At 43.1% G+C, this 22,845-nt stretch overlaps 1 protein-coding gene across 12 annotated transcripts in view; it reads right to left on the bottom strand.

Annotated features, from left to right (window-relative positions):
* Positions 1 to 2,923: 2,923 nt before the first annotated feature.
* LOC133351414 (serine/threonine-protein phosphatase 6 regulatory subunit 3-like) overlaps positions 2,924 to 22,845 on the bottom strand; it is a 61,704-nt gene continuing 41,782 nt past the window's right edge. For 6 of the 12 annotated variants that reach the window (XM_061566599.1, XM_061566604.1, XM_061566607.1 and 3 more), the window contains exons 19-25: positions 21,302 to 21,548; positions 17,209 to 17,309; positions 10,984 to 11,320; positions 8,944 to 8,973; positions 7,019 to 7,141; positions 6,708 to 6,806; positions 2,924 to 4,442 (exon numbers count right to left, since the gene is read on the bottom strand). In XM_061566599.1, coding sequence (XP_061422583.1) covers positions 4,391 to 4,442; positions 6,708 to 6,806; positions 7,019 to 7,141; positions 8,944 to 8,973; positions 10,984 to 11,320; positions 17,209 to 17,309; positions 21,302 to 21,548 — 989 coding nt within the window. In that variant the 3' untranslated portion in view covers positions 2,924 to 4,390. Of the gene's footprint in view, positions 4,443 to 6,698; positions 6,807 to 7,018; positions 7,142 to 8,943; positions 8,974 to 10,983; positions 11,321 to 17,208; positions 17,310 to 21,301; positions 21,549 to 22,845 lie in introns of all 12 variants that reach the window. The other 6 variants (XM_061566606.1, XM_061566601.1, XM_061566609.1 and 3 more) reach the window with 6 other exon arrangements.

The raw sequence follows: 22,845 nt of genomic DNA, 5'->3' as shown, positions 1-22,845 counted from the left end.
ACCCAGCCGAGCCCCTCCCCTCCCTCCCCACCCAGCCCCACTCCTCCCATTTTTGGATGCACGACGGACGGACGGACACAATAATCCCCTGTGGGCTAGTGTAACCAGGAGGTTCCTACCAGTATAATGTAATCATAATTACTCAATTCTAGATTTAAAGCTTTCGTGACTGCAAGGATTCATATTCTTGGGTTTTTTCGGTAAAGTCACGTAGGTAAAAAATTTAAAACTCAAATTAATAAAAGTAAAATAAAAATCACGACGTTTCGGAGGCAACACAAGCTTCCGTCTTCAGGTGGAACCGTCACAGCAGAGATAGCTGTATCAAGTAAGCGGCTCTTACTTAAATACGCACAATGACAATAGTTTAAAGCGATTTGAAGCATGTTTTATTTGGGGGGGGGACAGAGCTTTGTGACGTCATATTTGAGGGGTCTGACTTTTTGTGACGATGGGGGGGGGGGGTAAAAAATCGTCCAAAATCGCGTAATGTCATTTATGGACGGCCCCTAACCCTTACTGGTTTTTTTTCTCGTGGAGGCGGGTTTTAACGACACATATTTAGGCGATCTAACCCTAAAAAAACCTCTATGGAAACAAGTCCCTGTACGCAGACATAGGCATAGGCAAGGTAAAGGAAATTACCCTTTTTACCGGGTAAAAGGGTAAAGGTGTGGACATTGCAAGGGGTAAGGTAAAGGTAGCTTGGAAGAATTACCCAGTCGGGTAAAAGTAGCGCGAAGTTTTACCCGGTAAATACGGTACCTTGTTTACCGCTAAAAGCTCCGTGGCGCAGTCTGTGGCCTCCATTTAATAAGTAATATGAAAACATACTTTTTTAAAAACACGCTTTTATTAAATGTACTCATAATGGCAGAACTCCACGACTCCAGAAAGTGGCCCCGAAGCTTGCCATAACGTAAGGGGCCGTGGTTATTTACAGCCAACGTCAGTTGACCGTGGACAATTAGACCCAAGCCGAAACATAACATATAAAAAATGTTTCAAAAGACATTTTTTAAAGGAATATAGTATTGTCATCAGTATGACATCAGTATACCAAGTTTGCATTGGGAAGTGGGTTAAAATTGAGTTACAAGATTTGAGGATACAAGCGTGTAAAATTGGAATCATCGAGAGTATTCTATATGAATAAAGCGCTCTACCTAGCATTTACCGTTATAAACCTTGTTCATGTGTAGTAGTTCCCTAGTAATTACCCTGTAATCGGGTAATATGTACGGGGTAAGGGTAAAAGGTAGGCTCGTTGCTTTTTTACCTTTAACCTTACCTGCTAAAGGGTAAAAGGTATGGTAGAGTGATTGTATTGTGGTAAGGTAAAAGGTAGGGTAAAGGTAGGCTCGTTGTTTTTACCTTTTAACTTTTACCTTACCTTGCCGAGGCGTACGCAGACATCTGGGCTTGCCCCCTCTTTTCTCTCCGCCTGATGAACACCGCATGTGTTGCGATCGAAACGTCGTGGGTTTTTTTTATTTTCAATCTTAAATTTTGTTATTCTTATTTTCTATCGACATGACTTTACCGAAAGAACCAAGAATACCATTGTAAGGTGCCCAAGGGAGAAAGCAGCCACCAAAATTAAAACTTAAGACAAAACTGGATTAAGCAAGTGGGCATCGGACAGGACACGTCGTGAGAAGGGAGAATGGCCTAGGGTCAAGACAGATGATGGGAGCCAGATGCGTACAAGTCTGAGAGGATGACCACCGAGAATTGATGAGATGAGCTCGTGTAAGCGCGGGAGCAGTATTTTTTCAAAACTTGTCTGGCCCGTGGACCACTCAACCGATGCAAACATTTCCGCAGACCACCCAGCCTGCCCCACCCCCGGTGACAAAAAGCACTTGCCTCTCTCGACATGCCAGTAATATTAAATGATTAATATATACTATATATTAGATTAATATTACAGGAACATAAACAAATATAAATTTACGCAGCTATAAGGCTTTTGTTGGGAGGGGCATTAGATCTTAGGCTGGTTTAACTAAATGAAACAAGTAAAATATAAATTAGTGTACGAAAAAAAAGTGCTAAACATTGTCATTATTTCCAGATCAGCCAGCATTAGCTTCGCTAATGCTCAGATGACAGCATTGAGAAAACCCCCGAGACACTAGATTTGAATCTGGGCAGCCACCTGTGATTAAACTGGATTGTCAAGCAAGTTTGTTCACATCCCAATCACTAATAACTGCTCAACATAATCATCAAATTTGGTTTTGCACTTGATTTGAATACACGTTCTGGAAAAAAAATATTGGTATGATGCCATGTGACAATCGCACTACAGAGTGTACACGGGAAAATGTCATTCACACAGCGTATAACAAAAAATGTTGTTCTGCAGGATGTTTTAACAAATGCGACATGTTGAGAAATTTTCCAAAAGTTGTCAAATTATTCCGATAGAATTGGAACCATGGGGTAGAATGAAAAAAGCACTAACATGTGGTGGTCAAATGTGAAAGCCCAAGCTTCGGCTGATATTTCAATCTCTAATCAAAAGGCATGAGGCAAAGGTAAATTAATAGCCACACCTATATCTGCCTCAACATTCTGTATTAGCTCGTGATGGAGCCTGTGTAATAAAAATGGGACAAGGAGCACCAAGGTTCAAAAAGTATTTGACGGTGCATAGCTATAAAGCTTGGTCTGCAAGCGCTGGGGCATTTTTCACCCATGCCACTGCTTTCCAATGACCCGTGCTGAAATTTTTTTAGATTTTCAAATCAAAATTCATCATGGGCTTTCGTGATTACATGTGAAGACTAAAATAAACAAAGGTGATTGGAAAGAAAAATATGCAATACAATGTAGGGTGGTATAATCATCACGCACATGCATACACGCAAAAGCACACGGTACTTCAATTATATAAAAAGAGCACGTAGCCAGTGACCTCTGTACACAACGGTTATTTTATCAACAATTTTTTTTAGAGGGAAAGGTCATGGTGGACGGGGGAGGGAAAGGGAAGATCCAACAAGGGAGGAAAAAATAAGGGCATTTTTTTGTAATTGCATTCAACGAAAGGGGGTGGGGGGGGGGGAAAGACTTTATAATAATACAAAGCTACCTGAATCACACGGAACATAATCGAGAGTGCATATAGAAGCATTTGCGTTAAGTTTAATCAAACACTTGGTAAAACATCAACAGTGGCACCGACAGCCTTATTATTAAACAGCCACTCAAGTTGTATTTATGGCAATTGGTTTAATACAAGCAATTCCAAAATATCCAAGTATACACTGCAATTCTACAATCTGGCCAGGATTTAGTTTCTGTTGGGAAAGACGGGGCCTTTGGGAATGTGGGGAGGAGGGGGAGGTGGTGTGGAGAAGGGTATGGTTTGGCAGAAATTAAGATAACCACAACGTTACTCCTCCGGGCTGCTAATTCAGCTGTATTTTGTACAAGATGCAAACACAGGAACAGTTACACAGTAAGCGTAGTCGACAGCACGTTCAGCAATGGCGTTTGCTCACATCAGAAGCCTCCTTTGTAGCTTCACCATCAATTTGGTTTGTCGATTTTAATTTAGAAACGTCAAACCATTCGACAAAACAACCATGATCATTTATTATCGCGTCCAATGTCTCACGTCAGGGTATGTTTAGTCAGGGTATGTTTAGTTAATTACATGATTTGAAATGGTCCATTCATTATATTAGTTTCAGACGTACAATATATATTTGCACATTTCTTTCTAACGTTAATTCCAAAGCGATGTATTAAACAATACGATCCTTGCCAAGACTGAATGACCATTCTGTGTTGCCGTTTTAAAAATGTTTAATGTATATTTTTTGCAAAACTTTGCTGCTTTCAAAAAAGTACAGGCCATATATTACCTTACTTAAACAAAAATATGTTCCTGCTGTCAAAACGTATGTGCTAGTCCTGTGATGTGCCATTCCGCTGGGAAAGTTTATCCTTTTCTCCACTGTTACCCTTTGAAAACACTTAGGGGGTTTGCGATTAAAAATCTGCACAACTCTAAACTTAAAACGTCAATTTACATCGGTTGTTATCCTCCCCACCCCCCTCCCCAATTATTTCCTTGCACACGCAAAACGCAATAACAGGGCTGCTATATTATAATATTGCTCTCTTCTTTTACTCAATAATATATTCTGAGGTTTAGTGGCTGAACGAATTTGGGAGGGGACAATGGTAAAAATACAGCCGAGCTTTCAATGCGCACCGTTAAAAGACCTAGGCTGGATATCGAGGCGTACGCTGGGAACAACTTTACACTTTTTATTGTTTTTGCGACTTGTTCTGATAAGACTTCCCCAGCCTCGACGAGTGTGAGATTTCCCCCAGCCACGACGAAATCAAACGTTTGCGCCGCACTTCACCACTAAGCTGACGAGACGCTTGTCATGACTTCACCAGCAGCAAGTGGCTCCGGCCTGCCAAAAACAAATCCGCACACAGCACAACAGTTTGCATTTTAAAACACAGGCGCTGCAAACTGATAGTGTATATTTCATAAATACTGCACTGAGCCAGAAAGAAGGGCTCTTTCCCAAAACTTTTCCAACTATATACTTTTTTTTATAGGGGACATTTCAGGCAATAGCTCTTATTCCTAGCACAGATCATATATCATCTATGTGCTATGAAGAAAGGCAATTGCCTACATTGTTGCCAGTTATATATTTTTTTCCATTTTAAAGCAGTGCTATTTGACAAATGTGTTGCATTTTTGTTATTTGTGCTTGGGCACCACACTACCACCAATGCAGTATCACCAAAGCAAATGTTATATTTCTGAATCAATGCGGTGCTTATGTATGCGACATAAGTAATTGAACTTTACATAATATACATCATAGCACCACAAAATACGGGTACTAAGTTGAACATTTGCATTAAACACAACCTGACCATGCATGGCAGTGAACATCTGTAATCCAGCTCTTTGGAAGAAAGGTTGATGGATCGCACGGATTTTAGGATAAGCTGCAAGACTTTCAAAAATCCCCTAAGCTGTGAGGAGGGCAGGGGGGGCCCGAGTACTGAACGGCTTACGCAATTCTATAAATTGCATAGGCCATGATTTTATACAATTCTGATTTCCCATGGGATTTATGCAAGATGGCAAACAATTCCACGAGAATGTAGGTGGTCGGGAGCGGCCTTAAATCCGCCATTACTCTGAAACAGCTGCGTGGAAGGTGAGTTCTCCATTTAGTAGTTGTGTTTGAGCCCTTGTATTTGTTTTATTTGTGGTCATTGCTGTGTGTGTTTGCAGTTGTGTTGGAGCGATTATATTTTCGTGTGTAGTTGGGTTGGCCCACTTTTTGCGATGGTTGGTTATTGTTGCTATGAAACGGTTTGTTGTGTATGGCTGTTTGATCGGTTGTGTATGGTTGTGGTCGTTTAAGCGCTTTATGTGACGTACCGTTGTGGTTGCGATGGAGTGCTTTGCCTATGCTACGAGAGCTCAATGTCATGTCACGTAACCCTCTGTTCTTGCATCTCCCACTGCTGCTGCAACTAAATGCTAAGTTAATTTCATAGAGATGGACACCCAAATCATAAAAAAGGATGTCCACCTCATCAGTCCCAAGTTTCTCTCTTCTACTTCAAAGAGGAAGTGCTGTAGCAGAAATCCATGGAAACTTGTAACAAAAATCACCATTGCAGCCGATTGGCTGGTGTAGCGGGAATGATGATACGTTACTCCCGCTAGCGACCACTGATAAGTGTCCATCTTTACGATCTGACGGGAACGTGCACATATACTCCGCATTTTGCGCTCCGCATTTTCTGAGCCTACGCAAATCGCTGCCTGGACTCACGCACCAGGAAACGGCGGCACAGCAAATGGGTTCATGACCTGTCTGTGCGCACATCTGAGTGTTCTCCCGCACCTTCCGATACATCGGGACATCAACCCAGTGCCGCCTGTTCGCCTAAAATAACGCCACCCCTTCTGGATCAGAGCAGCCTCACTCCACGCCACAAATAAAAATGAAGGCGAGAGATAGAAGCGAGAGTCTGGACTGCGGCCAACATCAAAAATAAACATCTCGTACAGGACCTTACCGTAGAACCTCCCGGTTTCAACCTTCCACGCCGCCAATGGTCGACCATCAACCGAATCAGGACGGGGCATGGCCGATGCGGCCACCCGATGAACAAATGGCGCGTCAAAGATTCGGCGGCCTGCGAGTGCGGCCACCGATGCCAAACGATCGACCACATTGTAAACAGCTGCTGTCTTCACTCCTTTAGAGGAAGAACGGACGGGATCCACTCTGCGTCTGAACAGACAATTGAGTGGATAACAAATCTAAAATTACATCTTTAATCCGCTACTGTGAATCCGTACGAAAGAAGAAGTGTTTTACTCGCATATGCGTGTATTATCTTTGGGTACTCCAGTTTTTCCCCCGCAAAACACTCCTTAATAAGGAATCAGCCAAACATCCCAATGCAGTGTTCTCTTGAAAGTCTCAAGAAGTGGCAAGGCCTTTGTAAAAAGAATATCAAATTATATTCTTATTTGAAACATATGCCGGTTAACAGACATGTCTCCGTTCATGTCAGTGCATACGTGAATGTTTGTTCTTTTCTTCATATAGGAATCGCTTTTGCAATGCCTGTATGAATTAAGACTGACGTTGCATGTGTGTGGTGGCTCCTTCATCTCTGCCTACCGGCATCACCTGGGCAGGGTTTCTGGCAGGACTTCCTCCAGAGGTCCATTCTCTACGGGCACCGCTATCGCCAGATCCTTGCCAGGCTCCTCATGGCCCGGGGAACTCCTGAATGTGTACAGCAAAAGCAGACGTACTAAGCCTAGGTGGCCAGATTTCTCAGACGCACTCATGAGGTCCTGGGTTTTCCTCCAGACAGCCAGCCGCTCACGACGAAATTGGATTCTCAAATGTCTTAAGTTAATGGTTTCAGCTCAGTCACTAATAATCATCAAGGTAAATTTGGGTGTGCACGCGGTTTGGGGTGAGAGACGCCGTACCTGTCCGCTGGGCCAGTAGTCCGTGGGGGCTGCGCGACTGGACTTTGAGGAGACTCGGAGCCACTGAGGGACATCTCGGTGATGGGAACGTCATCCGAGCTCACCACATCCGCCGCGTCACTGCTGCGGGGGACGGAACAAAAGGGGGAAAACACACAGGTGTGCACGCATACACAAACGGATCTGTGTGGAACGCTTGCCAGTGAGACACCAACGCATTGCACTGCTCCCCCAACCCAACCGTCCAAAAGTCGCGAGGTATCAACCACACCATTTCATTTCCTTCCTCGTTTTAAATGGTATCATTTCGTTTACAGTTATTTGCCATTGCTCTTATCGTTCATGCTGAAAGCTTCCGAGTGGGAAAATGAATGAATGAAATGTAGGTGGCAGCGGAGGCAGGCGGCTGGCAGCAGGAGTCATTCGCCAAAAAATATGCAAGCGCATGTGCGCTGTACGTGCATAAGTAAAAGATCATTACATGTTTAATCAACCACACAGAATACCTCTCACCTATCCGTGACAAATGTGATCATGGAGCCTGAGTGATTATGGACAATTTTAAATAAATAACTTTGAAAGTCCAAAAAAGAATGATTGTTTTAAATACCTATCTGTTCTAGCTATCTATTTTTCTTTTTACAAGGACCACTGAACTATATAGCTCTTTTTCATAAATGACCTGGCCACAAATGAGAGCTTAACAAGTAGCCTATCATGTGGAAATTAAAAGCAGCCAAATAAACTTAATGCATTATAACTTTTTAATAAATAACGCCTGTTTCCCTTTAACCTAGCAGATGTTATCTTTCAAGATTAACGTAGGAAAATCTGTTAACTTTTAAATTGTATTTAAAAGGATGCGCACAGCACGTAAAACTGAAATGCATCACTTATACAACTCTGATTTGAAAACGTAAAAGGATTTCTGGTGTCCCCTCTTATTTCATGCTGCACCTGTGATTGGCGTAGGCAACTGATCAGATGGAAAGCACATTGTAACTCTGCAGTTACACTACAGACACCTGGGTGTTGTCGTATGTAACCTTGTTGTATGACCTCCACGTATATTTAATGGCTTCTAAATAGGCTCAGCGTTGTGTTGCCACTGTATAATGCTATCTGCATACTTTGTGTTGTATTTGGTAAATTAGGTCATTCTAAGAGGGCATCTGAATCATAATTTTCATGTTCTTATGGCCAGGCTTGGGAGAAATGTACCAAAATTAGCTAAAGGTGTGCAAAACATGGTCGGAATGAGTCGCAATTGCATCACTGTAGCAAATGCTGCATTGTAATATTTGATTTGCCTTTTATAAGTGATTTTACTGCACATTCTATAAGCAGCCAACCTGAGACATGCAGCATAAATTGTTTGGCACTCCCAGCCAAATTTAGTCAATGAACAATGTAATCGGGCTGCACTTAGTTTGCTCCCAGAAATTACTGCTTTCCATACTAATTCAGCATAAGTATGCAACAAAGTCACATTTTATAGCAATGGTTGATTTGACATGCAACGGCTAAAAAAACCCATGACAAATTGATGACCTACACTCAGCCCAGGTAGTGGTATTTTTAGTGCACTATTTAAGCGCCTCAATATGTTTATTGAAGCCGATACATGTCTCTAGAACTGTTTTAAAAAAATGTAGCGTTTGATTTGTTTCAATAATGAAGACATGTTTGATGCGGCAAAAAAATCTTAAGACATACATGCTGGGACGCAGAGGGCCAATGGTGACAAAAAAATCATCAATAACGAAAATTACAAAAAAGCAGAACAGTGAAAGAAAAGGACAGCCAAAGCTAAATCAAAACAGAAAGAAAAAAACAAGCAGGGTTTCGCTGTGCATGTGCCAAAAATGGCATGGCTCAATGGTCAGTGAGGAACTCTTTTTTCAGAGGCAGCAAAATCTACATACCATCTACATGTTGACCTAAAGATCCTGCACCTCATAGAAGCCAGTGGGAAGGGAAGACAAGTGCAACAAGAGATCACAGAGTCACTCGGCGCTCTGCCCAAAGCAGCTGCCACTGCAGCAAACAGCAGCGGCAGCAGAAAAGTGTAGCAGCAGCAGTTCATAAGCAAGGTTTAAAGGTCCGCGCACCTTTTGCATTAACCTGAATGGTGGCATAAAGAGAATTCTGGACATAAGAACCCAACACTGCTAGAATTGTTTCATAAGTTTTAACGAACAGTGGATTAAGTTCTTGTTAAAGTGAAGCCCTTTTATAAAGTATTCATTACGTTAAAAGGTTTTGAGGACGTGGTTATTCCGATGCTCTTAAAATACTCTGACCTACTTTTCATCAGTTTTGCAAATTAAAAATTAGCCATTTCCATGAATGCACTTAATAATATATGTATTATTTCAAAGTCTGCTTACTACCCTATTTCTTATACTAAAAAATAATATCCATCAACGTCTAAATTTTAACAGCCTCATTTTAAAGTATTATAAACCACCACACTATAAAACTGTACAGCTGTAAGTCAACCCAACAAATATTCTGGCTATCTCTGCTATGAAGGGCCGTTGCCCAAAAAGTTTACCTATTTTAATCTTCTCACGCAATCAAGTCTTAAATTTTCAGCCTATACTTGTGTAAGGATGCTGTTAAAACAGTATACAGCGGTGTCACTATGGGCATAAAGTAAACTCCATGTGAATACTTAATCGTGTGCTCATTTGTAAAACTATTACTTGTGACGATGGGAAATCTCACTCTGACGTAGAATTATCTAAATCACGTCATTTTAATTATTTTTCATCGAGTTGTCGGTTCACAAAATGCGAAGCCATGCTACACCAACACAAAGTTCACGACCAACAAATAAATAAACACAACCACTAAGTCGTCATGGCCCAAAGAAACAATTTTAAAAAATGTCACTACCACAGTTGAAGGATGGAATGATAACATTTTAACAAAACAAATACATCATCTCAGTTTAGCTTTATTATTTGAGCGGCAGTTGCCTTTTCTAGTATGAACACAATCCCCCTGTGAAATAAAATGTTTACCTTTAGAAATCGATGCATTTTAGAATGTTTTCCATAAATTCCTTACAAGGAAATGACTACGTTTAAATAAATGGCCTTGGGTGACAATCTATACACATCTACTCTCTGCATTTTAAAAAAGATCAATTCAGTGTTAGGATGTGTAAAGGTTAATGCAGTGATTTTCAAACCTTACCCGGAAATTTAATTAAAAGGTTTACTGTGACTTTTGGAGGAAGAAAAGTTATCTCCATCACAGCCAAATGTGCATTTAAAAGTGTTATTTCATGCGTATGCTTAAAAAAGTGGTGTTCATTAAAGATCTGACGCCATAAGTAGAATTACACTCCCAATGATAGCCTTCATGTGTCACCCAGCATTTCACGGTAGGCACAACTAGATTTGTAATAATCTGGACAAAGTGATCTTTTTTAAATGCATTTGAAAGCCACAACTCTAAAAAAAATTCTAACACGTTGCAATGCATTAATATATTCAATACATATTTGGTTGTAATCCAGAACTTTACAGGCAGGGTTGATGGATCATGGACAAGTGCGAGATCCCCATCCTGCTGAACTATAATGTGGCAGTACAGCGAGTAGACTGCTGAACTATACACATGAATAGAGCAATATCCCCTCGAGTATAATCGGTTTTCAGACACTTTGGTTTTTATAACAGGTTTTCAAAGTATCCCTGTTGAATGCTCATTTCCATTGGCAGCCCTATGCAAGCCAGTTGCATCATTTCCACATTCCTGCAGCAGGATCATTCTCTCTGCAAGGGGAAAACCCACTGGAAACTTCCCAAAAAGATGGCACTCAATCAGGATTGAAACCTCACCACCCAATTTTCACACGGCAACAAGAAAGCCTCACGAAGCAAAAGCCCGTTCCACCCTCGGCATTTGCGAAGCCCTCGCCCTGCCCGTCGCTCTCCGCGCAGAGCAGGTACCTCTTGAAGACCGCCGTCTCGCTCTTCGCGTCCATGGTGAGGCACACGGTCTCCTGCACGGAGCCCGTCGTGATCGTTTCCGTGACAACACAGCCCCCGGGCCGCGAGACGGCACTGCTGGCAGCTCCGCCGGGAGCAGAAGAGGACGTCGGCGACGCCCCGACTACCGCCGCCGCCACCTCCTCGTGATCGTCGCTGTCCGAGCCTCCTGATGAACTGTTGTCATCGTCCGAAGGCACGCCCGGTGCAACAGCCCGTGCTGTGTGCAAACTGCTGCTGCTACTGCTGCCACCTTCGGGCTTCTGCTGCTGCTGCTGCTTCACCACCGGTGGTAGGTCTGGAATGACCAGCAGCAAGCGTCAGGGTGTAAAGTGGCTGACAATGAACAAATATCACTGTGTGTCTCTTTTTGTAGGCCAACTGTTGTGGATGACGATAGTTTTATGATGGCCACATATCAAGGTGGAATTACAAGTGGAACTGCATTGGCAGTATTAGAGGTGCCTTACAAATGTAAGGTCTGTGTTGTTGATGTATCTGCCCTACGCTATACCGGTTATTGCTATCATGAATAAGCACTATCAACATCGTGTGTATATGACCCTGTATTAATAAACCACAACCACACAAACAACTTCAGCGGAACGTAAAACTCTGCACACTACCAACACCAATCACTGACCACAAAAAACATGGTTTTATACCTTGGTAAAAACTTGTGTTTTTTCTAGTCCATACTGTTGGCCACCAATCCAATGTTATTCATAACATTCAGCAATTCCCTTTGGGCCACGGAACACGCTGCAGATAAAGCAGCCATGATCATACTTCCCCACCCCTACCCATAATCCTCACTACTGATAGTAAAGTACCCCCAAGGTAGGGGGACGCACAAATAACAATTATTTTTTCCACGGACACAACAAAGGCCATGTGGAGAGGAGGGGTTAGAGAGAATATGGTAGAAAGGCAAAGTTTGACACTGAACAAAAATGGGTCCCATTGCCACAGTACATCCCAGAAGTGGCTTGCCCAGGGCACCATATTTGTGGTAGAGGCCATGTGCCCTAAAATGACTAGGATGTTCCTTGCCCTGGTCACCGGACTGGCTTTCAGCTCTCGAGCCTGCTGGCTGATAAGCAATGCTTTTTTGTCCGGAAGCCACATCTGATCCTTCCAAATGTCGTCACTGAGGTGATAGTCGTTGCATTGAAAAAAAAACTAGGCTGGGTTCATCACCCAACCATGTTCCTTGAGCAGTCTAAGGACAGCATCGGTGTCCTGCTGGAGTTTGGAACATGATGATATTATCAGGTCATCCAGATAGGGGTAACTGAGAATATCCCCTCTCGTTGTCACCACCAAAGCCACGACAACCTTGAACACCAGCCAGACAGAATGGCAGCGCTCGCTTCTCAGTGTTGCCCGAGGGCATAAAATCACAAGTACTGGAAGCACTGTGGGTGAAAAGGCACGTGACAGGTGGGCATCTTGCAGGTCTTCCAAAGTCATCCCATCACCCTATTGCAGGGTATTTCTGATAGAACATCGGGATCCAGAATTGGCCTAAAGCAGAGCTTTTTCTGACCATGAAAAATCTGGATAAAAAAAAATCCCAGCCCTTGTTAGTTTGTAGCCATGTATTGAATGGCTTGGATACCAAAAGGTCTTGAGATTTCCTGAGCGAGCTCTGGATTCTCCAACGGAGGAAAAAGTTTGAATCCACTGAAACATGAGCCTGGAAGCCCGGCTTGTAGCCCTGCTCCATGACTGCTCAGATATGTGTTCCTTGTCGTGCGAGCCCACACCTGCGTAAATATGGTTATATGGCTCCCTATGCATGCAGGAGACAGGGGAAACCAGCTGCTCTCCTTGGAATCAATAGTGGTGCCGACACTTGTGCCCTAGTGGCTGAATCAGCTCAGCACTGTGGCCATTTAGGCTTGTCCTTTGCCTTGCTTCCGGTGCAGTGGGACTTGTAGGTTGGTTTGGAGCTGAGCTCCCTGCTGTAATACCAAGACCAACGTCCAAAGGCTTATTGACTTATTTGCGCCGTCCACCTTCTTAAGTCGTTCTGACAGTCATTGATAAAGAGGATCTCCCCTTCAAACAGCTGGCGGTTAACTTGAGTCATTGAGGCTAGATCACCCTGCGGCCCACTACGACGGCAGCCAGTACCTCGGAGACACTGTCCAGCACATCTCTTCCTGCGTTGAGGGAAAACATGGTCGCATTCTAGAGGTAGGTCTGGTAGAACTCCTGATCCTTCATTGGGCTTGGACTCTTCAACAACTCGATGACGAACTTGGCTACGAACGCCACGTATGTAGCGATGCATATGGCAGAAGCTGCGGCATGATGACCTATCTTGAATTCCTTAACTAGAGCCCTGGTCATTTGCATCTGGCAGGGCCTGGGAGCTTTCCTCTTTTTGGGATCAAAGGGAAAGTTTAACGACCCCCTTTCATCCAGTGCGTAACGAGCCTTGAGGCTGCGTGGGGCCCCAGCTGGTTTCACCCACTTCCGGCGGAACCGTTTCTTCAGAAACTCTGGAAGCGGAAGCGTTGTGTTTCTTCACAGTAAATCACTGGTGAAGAATGGCTCTGCCTCAGTCGGCTGAGGTTTATCCGGTTCAGAAAGCTTGAGCTTGCGCCGGGTCCTGCGTCTCAGCTAACGCTGGAGGTCTTTTGTTAAAACATCCATTTCTTAGTTTGCCTCACCTGACGATGACTCAGCCAATGATGAGTTATGTCGCCTGTTAATTTGTTCTGACTAGACTCTCCTCTGCTCAGCTCCTCTATCACAGCCTCCTGCATGAAGGCACATAGCTGATGCTTGTTCAGCTGTGCAGGGAATGTTGTAGCCATAGACCAACGACAGCAGAGAGGGGGTGGAATTCCTTTCCTGGTCGACGCAAGGTCAGACTAGTTCCGGAGATATTTTCATATTCTCAGGCTGACACTTCCCGAGTAGTGTGCAGGGTATGTGGAAACACCTCAGCTGTCTGGTTGGGACCATTGGGGCCTCCCTGGCTGCCAAGGGAAGAAGTCCCGTCACTCTGATTAGGACAATTTTATCCGCATGGTTTCTGTGGCAGCTTCCCCGACCAGGCTTGCATTAGCTCCATGCCCTTGTCCGCCTCTTCCCAAAAATAAGCGACCACAGGGAAAAGGTCCTGGTCCCTGGATGGCCGACCAGGGTAGTACCTCTTTATAGCTGTTGTCTACTGGTATGGCCGCGTGAGTTTCATTTGTTGCTTCACGCACAGCGAAGTCATCACCCGCTGCTCACCAGCTCCTGCCCGCTTCGTGCCTCAAGCTCATCCGAAACCTGTCCACAGAGCCACCGGCTGCCCCACCGATTGAAGCCCGGTCCTGGACAATATCGTCACCGCCGTGAGCAGTCAATACAGAGCAACCCTGACAAAATCAAATGCCACTCCGGCAAAAAATTGCGACCGAGTCGCTGCGCAATTAAAACACGGCCTGTGATCGGGGATAAATTATCACGCACGCTCGCTGCTGCTGCACATGCTTGGTGCGTGCTTAGAATGCAGGCAGTCAACGGGCCCTAACGCAATCGCGAGCACTTCTGTATTTGGCAATGTACTGTTTCGCAAGCGGTACCCGCACCGCGATCCATGCTGTTAGCTGTAGTGCTCGTTACTGGGGATCAACCAAAGCAACCAGAGCAATGCTGTACATCGTGCCCCCATGTACGGCGTCACGGTTGCCTGCACAAACCGCTTCAGCAGAAGCGCCCTCGTGTGACGCGACCCTTTTTGGCAGGAAAAGCTTTGCCTTGGGGGGGGGGGGGGGGGGTCTTCAGAAGACTTAACCCTAACGACCTGCTGATTCCGTAGCATCAAAATAAATTTGCGAGGCGATGTGTGTAACTTCGCACGCTTGCAATTTAATAGCAAATGTCTTCTTGACCATTTGTCAAAACTGGATAGATTACGGCAGTCGACACTTATCCACATCGCGATCGACTCCCAAGACGAAGCAACACGTCTGCTTTTACAGAATCTACGCGAAAGTGTAGGGGCCACGTGGGTAATGGCATTAAAAAACTAATATTTTATTACACCACACGGATAGTTACTTTTAAACTTTACAAACGTTCGTGCGGACACAGAAACCAGACACACAAAGAGCATAGATAAGACAAAATATAGTTCCTTGCTTGCTTGAGGCTCTAGACGTGTCAAAAATGTAAATGTTTAACTCATATCTAGGATGGCTATAGTCTTAGTTGCAACCCTTAGGGGGTAGGAGGTGGTTTGGACTGGGCCTCCCCTCAAAATCGTTATTTGCGGCATAATCCACGGCCCTGAATGGAATTGCTTCATGTTACGAATACCATGACTGGCGGCAGGCAGTATAAGACAAAGAGAAGCTGCCCGTCACCAAGCGCCCTTCCTGATGTAAAGTGGCACAAATTTAATGATGCTGAGTAATACATGGAGTGCTGGCATGCCCATCAATGAAAAAAACACAGCTTACTAACTGATGCCATAAATAATAATGCGAAGACATTTTTCCAGCCTTTATTTTAGAAGGAAACTGCATTTAGATGTTTGGCCTATTGCCTTTCATGGAGTGTTAACGGATATGGGAAAGAAACTATAAGACACGGAACAATCAAACATGCCATTTTCTGGTCACCGTGCAGCCCAACAAGTTTCAGACTCTCACAAATGTATGCAATTCACCAACCCTCGTCTCCAAAGTTCTAAAATGAGGTGCCCAATGTAGCCACCATGCTCAACGTAGTGCTTTAACAATGCTGGTTCTCCCCATGTAACAACTCCCATTCAGATACCACCCCCCCCCCCCCAAGTGCCTTTCTTGTTGAAGAATCATATAACTTAAGAATTAATCCATTTGGAAATCTCACAAAGCAGTGAGAACATCTGGAAGAGATTTTTGATAGTATGTCTCCCACAGACTTAAGCGGCCTTTTTATCAGACTTGTCCCACGCGCTTCCTATGAGATTCTGTATGAGAGTTAAAACTATACTTTTTCAGAGCTGAAATTTACCAGTCAAATTAATTTATTCGTATTATGCAGTTTTTGGTGGCCAGGCAGAGTTCATGAAATCGTTAAAACTTGAGAATCCGGTTTAAGCACAGTTGGCTGCTCAGATTAAAACTCAGGTTCAGTGGTACCAGTTAAGTGGTCTACTACCTGCCAGCCTGTAATTTACCATCTGATTTGCACCAATGGCACAGACCATGAAAGCATTTTAAGGGTTTACATTTATTGTGATGAGAAAATTATCAAAATAAGTACAATTTAAAGAGAAACCATGAGGAGACTAGCCTTGCTGCGCCAATGACAAAGGGGATTTTGAAACGCGAGTTGCAATTGTGTTCTGCTTGCTTTGAGCAGTCGCTATTCTGCTGACATCAGCAATAAACCAAAAATTGCGTCACTTTGGTTCAACTGTATTGGTACAAGTCTCCCCTCGTGTCCAGGCAGTGGCCTGGAACCGACAATAATGGTTCACTCCATTTGCCTTGTCATAACCTCATCACTGTGGCAATAAGAGGACTCCTTTTCAGGATCAGTGGCCTGAATCTCCGAGCTATTTCAGGAGACTGGCTTTCAGCTCCCCGTCATAAACCAAAACAAGTTTCTTTTGTTAGTGACGTCTCCCTGACACTTGAATGTCTCGACCAATAGCAATGAATGACACTAGTCAAAGTGAATAACAGACTGACACGGTCGGATTAAATGACATTACATGACTGAATGATAATGGAGGATGTGCAGTGCTCAGTACAATAAACCGTTGACAGTTTTCAAAAAAATTCCAAACAATTCAATGTTGTGTATAGCAAGAAACGGTAATTTTAATATAGGCTAACAAATGGTCATCCTATGAAAAGACTGTGTAAAAAATAGAAATCTGAATTTCCACCACTGGTTGAGTGGAGACAAGTGCCTGCCCATTGCTCGTTCGAGCAGGGAGATGATTCGGACGAAGCCGAAAGTGTGAAGACAAACAGAATTTATAAATGTTAAAGGTTGCAAGCTCTTCGACCAAACGACCTGTGTAGAAGGCACCATGTCTCCAGACTGCTTTGTAAGAGTGGCCAAAACCGGTCTCCATGTGCTGAAGCTGTGGCATTGAAACCCAGTCTCCAGGGTCCTGTAATTTGAGCTACAAGAAGGCTGTGTTCTTGGACTCCTATCCACAGCGGCCATGGTCAAACTCACCGGCCGTCTGCGAGGCCGCGTGCTTGTTCGTGTGGTCGGTGGTGTCAGGGCCAGTTTCCATTGCGATGGGAGAGCTACTCCTGGGGCCGGTGACCGAGAGACTGCAAAGAGTGAGGCACATTAGTTCCTTATTCAAACACGTTGCATTGGTTCATATTGCTGCCATCTGCAAGTGTGCCTTTGTGGGTTGTGCATCAACATGTGTAGTTTGCAAATGTCAGGCCAAGCGATGGTAGTACAGAAAGTGGGCTGCTAGCCAGTGTGTACGGATTTTTTTTAAGTGTTTCACGCACACTCAAATTATTCGAAGCAATGTCTTTCAGTTTAGTGAAGGAGCCAAATTTAAAAGCAGCCAAGCTCAATTGTTTCAAAATATGACTGTCCAAATAATGTCCTTCATGTATTAAATTAAACCTGAATGAGCTTCTAAACACATTAGCTCGAGGTTCCTGAATTATGACACTTGGCCACTTTATTATTAGAGTTTTGGTTGTAGAAATGAGATAACCTGGCAAAAACCCAGGCATATGAAAGGAATAACTCTCAAAAGTCTTTACAGGTAGGTCAGGAATCTACTTTGTGTACTACCATCTCCTGGTTACCTTCAACCCAACTGGCTTGAAGGTTTCATCATGATCCACCACCAACCCTTGCCTCGAAGTCGCCGAACTATAAAAGACTACCTGTAACTATTTATCTCCAAAACAAAAAATGATTCACCGAAATGAAATGCTCAAAATTTGCACTTTTACATAAAAAAATAATCCTAATTTAACCATGGTTAACACACCAAATGTGCTTGATCAACATGAACCACGTTCAACTTGGGAAACCCTTCTGCAAAAAATATATCAAACCCTTCCATGAGGCTCAAAGTGAATAGCGTTACTTTACACCTGTACATAACAATGTCCGGAAAAACTCGTGGACGCAAAGCGATATCTATTTGATGCCATCCACTCACTGTTGTGCATTTGACTTGCTTGCAGATTTTTTTTCCCCATTGAAGTGAAATTGGCCATAAGTGCCTCCACAAGCAGGGCTGCATATATAGGAATTATTTTGCCAATTGGTGCCTTGTTGACAATAAGCATATGGAACAGTATTCGACAAACTGCTAAAACCTCTTTCTCAACTCTGATAAATAAAATTGCAAAAAAATTTTAAATGCTGTTTTCATATAAGGTATATGGAGGTTATAGTCAAACTAAATCTCAATTAATGTTAAGTCAAGTTGACAATGAATTGACATATCATGTAAATTACTGTAATATGAATTATGACCAACACCCATGCTACTAAATATGAAAGCAGCAGTTACATTTACCAAAACATGCAATGTGCATGCATACAAGATAAACCTAGTGTGCAGTTACAATCATTGTGTAATGCACAAATGTATACCTAGATATAATTTACAATAGAAAATCATAAATGATAAGACCTCAACAAAAAGTATGGAAATCATGTTTGTATGTGTGCCCGCCATGTGTATGGCTGTACTTGGATGCATGGAAGTGTGGGAAGCAATGTGGTGGCGAGTTGTGCCCTTGGACTCTGACCAACTATATCGGTTCATCTATCAGCCATGACATAAGACACCAGTGGCAACTGTTATCCGGACTTGATCAGGGTCTACTGGAGGTAAAATTAGCCTAAATTGATTTACTAATTCGTAAGGGAATTAAGGTGACCAGCAAGCGTGATGCTGTATACTGCACAAAGCACTTAATCACATCACAAGGAGTGATAAGAGCACTTTTCCAGACAGTCTACAACACTGGATAAATACACTTTGGTTCTTTCGGTAAAGTCGCATAGGTAAATTTTTTTTAAATAACAACGTTTCAGGCGCAACACAAGCGCTCGTCATCAGGTGGGACCACCACAGCCAGAAGCAACTGCTGAAATAACCAAAGAGCATGGATCCTTGCAGTCACAAAAACTTCAAATCGAGAATGAACACTGGATAAGTTTCTTTTTGGTAAACACAAGTAGTTGAGATCGTACAAAAACTCCGAATGCAATTAGGGAGTCAGGGATTTATTTAACTATAAAATGTGCTCTCGGCATTAAGTCCTTAAACGAGGATATATCGCAGAGGAACGTATCACCCTCTATTAAAGAATGGTCCGTGAAAGGAAATGTGAGATCGATATTCAAGCAACCTAATTTGAAGCACACAAAGGGTACTGCACTTCCCATACATGGTACGGGTAATCAAATTGATATTTTTTTCATTCTTAGAACTGGAATTATGGGAAGTAACACGTTTATTGAAAATGTAATATGGCGGTTTTTGTGCAGCTTATTAGTTGAAACCATTAACAGATGACAAAGGAGAACCCGGTTTGATCACGAGTGGCTGCTTGGATTTGAAACCAGGATCACAATGGTGCCAGCTCAGTACCGACACCCGACGCCTTTCAATACACCTCTTAAGAGTCAGGAGTCTTTTTTATGTATGTTTTATGGGCATTTAGAATTTTATAATGCGGTATAGTGACATCGCAGAAGGCTGACAAGAACTGCTTAGTTTGCATGTGCACATTCAGTGAGAGTAAATCACCAGCATGCAAACAGGTGACATTTTAAAATGGGAAGTTCACGAGGCACGAACTCGCTCCCAGACACCTTTGGTGTGTGGACTGAACATAAGAGATTGCAGCCATGAATTTCAGCTTTTCATCGTTGTAATGGCCCTAAAAATGTCCCACATGTTAAAAGGGCAGATTTGCAGGTGCACTGTTGCTCAGGTAAAAGCTCCTGTAATATAAAATGCATGTTAATATTAAAACTTAAGTGACAGCAGGTGGGGTTTTATACATACGATATACTTAAATAAGGGAATCAATCCTGCACCTGATGTGTGCTAATGCTGTGGGGGGTCTGTACAAACGGATACACATGTACGAGGGCACGTCAAAAAGTTGAGAATTACTTGGCCTATTTTAAAGCATTGTTTATTTTATAAGGTCATTTGTCATTATTAGTATACACAATGAAATACTAAATAATGTCATGTGTATGCAATATTCATTATAATCTGACTTCCCATCACACAAAAATATTTATTGACATGATAAAAGTAAATTCAGGTGGAACAGTTAGAATAACGATGATAAAATCCTAACCTTGTTAAAATTAGAGTAATTTGGAATTTCATTTTAATACACAGTATATACGGTGCAAGTTACACATTTCTGTATGGTAAAATGTATTACCTATCATCCCTCTGGGGTAGATAAAGCAAGTATCACTATACGGGAAGCCAACAGTGGTCAACCTATGGTAGACCCCTACCATGGGAATGCAAAATTCCCACCACTGTCTAGTCGCCAAAAACAGAGGCGACTGCTACCCCCATTGCTCATTTAATGAGTCAAAGGCTTGAATGTATTCATACTGGCTCTTGGTTGTACCGTCACAAATCAAAAATTGTGGAACCAACCATGGCTTGCCGATGAGCAGAGTAGGAAACTGGTCCAAGTGTTGCATATACGCCTGTCAAATGAAAATGCTGTTGACCTTAAATGCCACTTGCACTTTGTTCAAAAAAGCCCAGCAATACCTGTTCACGTCGCACATCAAGGACCGAGACGCACTGTGAACATGAAAAGTGAAATAACAAAAACTGAAAAGAAGGCTGGTTATGCACCAGGGCCAGGGTTAGTAATATGGGCTTCTTGGTACATTTGATTAGCAACAAGGGAGGGGAGCTGTTTAGCTAGTGTGTGCCATCACCTAACAGTCTGCTTTTTTAACCCTTGTAAAGCATTTGGGTTATAATGATTCATCATTTAAAGTGTATTAATACACTTACAATACATGCATCAAATAAGGTGTACAAGATAATTTCCAGTGCATACATATTTATAACTTTATACCATAGATTCATACAACTAAAGATTAAATATCACAAGGGCACAAGAAGCCAAATAGTATCCTCGAATCTGAACAAGTAATCAAATCGTTTAAGAATATATTTTTTACATTTACAGCAAGTATGACCTTTTCACTTTTTGTCCACGTTTCATTTTTGCTGTTCACAGAGCTCTAATATCGGGCAGCAAAGAAAGGAGGGAGGGGGCACCTGGAGGTTTTGGGTTTGGTGTCAGGAAAATCAGCCCAGCTGAGGCCCTGCTGCCCAGGTCCAGGGCTGCCCCCTGCGTTCTCCCACAGACTGGAGCCTGTGTCCACTACAGCTGGAGACGAACTGGAGCTGCTGCTGGTGCTGCTGCTGTCACCCGCCCGTCCTCCCACGTCACCGTCGGCAGATGCCCCACCCCCCGTGTCCATCGCCACGTCATCAAATCGCGCTGTCCATCCGGGACCTGAAGCTGCGATGGGAGACAAGATTACAGTCAACCGGTTAGTCAGCAGGTTATCACAGACAATGCTGTTGATGTCACCACACTGCCATCATTGACTTCCATCTTACAGAGGCTATGGCTGTTACACTGTTGACAATGAACCTCCAAGGTTTTCTCTACAAGTCTTATCATCATCATCATCTGACTTCAGGTCTTAACCTCTTGGTAGCTAACCTCTGGATGCCACTCGAATGGCTGTCACGATCACCCGTCCCTCCATCCTCTTCCCGATTACATCTACCATGTTGTCTTTCAAACCTTTAAGGCAATGACATTGCAAGCATCTTGGCAACTGTATTCAAAGACCAAGAGTTACTTTTCTAGCTGCTTTTGTCATAATCAAGCTCTAGAACCTGGAAAGTAATAAAAATGTCAGCCTCTATACCCTACGAAAGTGAAAGAGGAAATCTATGTAATCACGTAAGCGTCGAATCCTTCTTCCACCGGTGAACATGGAAGTAAGCCATGCTGCAGTCCTGAAGATGCATTAGGAGGCTGCACTTTGCCAATACAAGCCAGGTGCTAGGAGCCGCTGTGATAAACTGCATGCTCACATTTTATGTGACAAATTAATGCAGACTCAATGCTGTAACAGCGATGATAAGCTTCCTCTGAAAGCGAGCGAGAAAGATGCTAATTCCAGGAACCTCAGTGACATCGACTCATTCATAGCCATTATGAGCTTCCCCAGTATAATAGGAAGCCTTAGAGTTAAAACATAGGATTATACGAGAACTGGTTCAGTGCATATGATCAATATTAACCTTCTGATACATTGATCAAGGAACTTCAGGGATAGAACCCAGAACCTCACTTAGTGCCTGACAGTGTCACGCAGGCACAGGGCTTTAATCCAGCATCATGCCAAGCTTGGTGGTGCACTTTGGAGGAATGTGCTAGCAAATCACTTCGGTTGTCAGACTTCCAAACTTGTTTGCCTGTTAGGTAGTTAGAAGATAGCAGTACACCATTAAGTTTCGTGAACCCATCTGTGTGGAATGTGAATGTTATCCCCTTGTATGTGTGGATCTTCTATAGGTACTGCAGCTTCATCCCACAAGCAAACTACTTCGTAAAAACGGAACAGTCCAAACAAGGCCCTTGTGAAAAAGTAAAATGACTCATCAAGGATTTTATTCATACATGACATTATTCTTATTATTCACCAGTTGTGTGCAAGTGCTTTCACACAACCCATTGAGATCCCTGGAGCTGTACAGCCAACTGCTATAATTGTGTATCGACACAAATCGAACGCAGCAAG

Source organism: Lethenteron reissneri, chromosome 37 (assembly GCF_015708825.2).
Source record: "Lethenteron reissneri isolate LAM-NWPU_2019-01 chromosome 37, ASM1570882v1, whole genome shotgun sequence".
NCBI lineage: Eukaryota > Metazoa > Chordata > Hyperoartia > Petromyzontiformes > Petromyzontidae > Lethenteron > Lethenteron reissneri.
The sequence above is the reverse complement of the archived record's forward strand: the minus strand, read 5'-3'. Positions and strand labels throughout refer to the sequence as shown.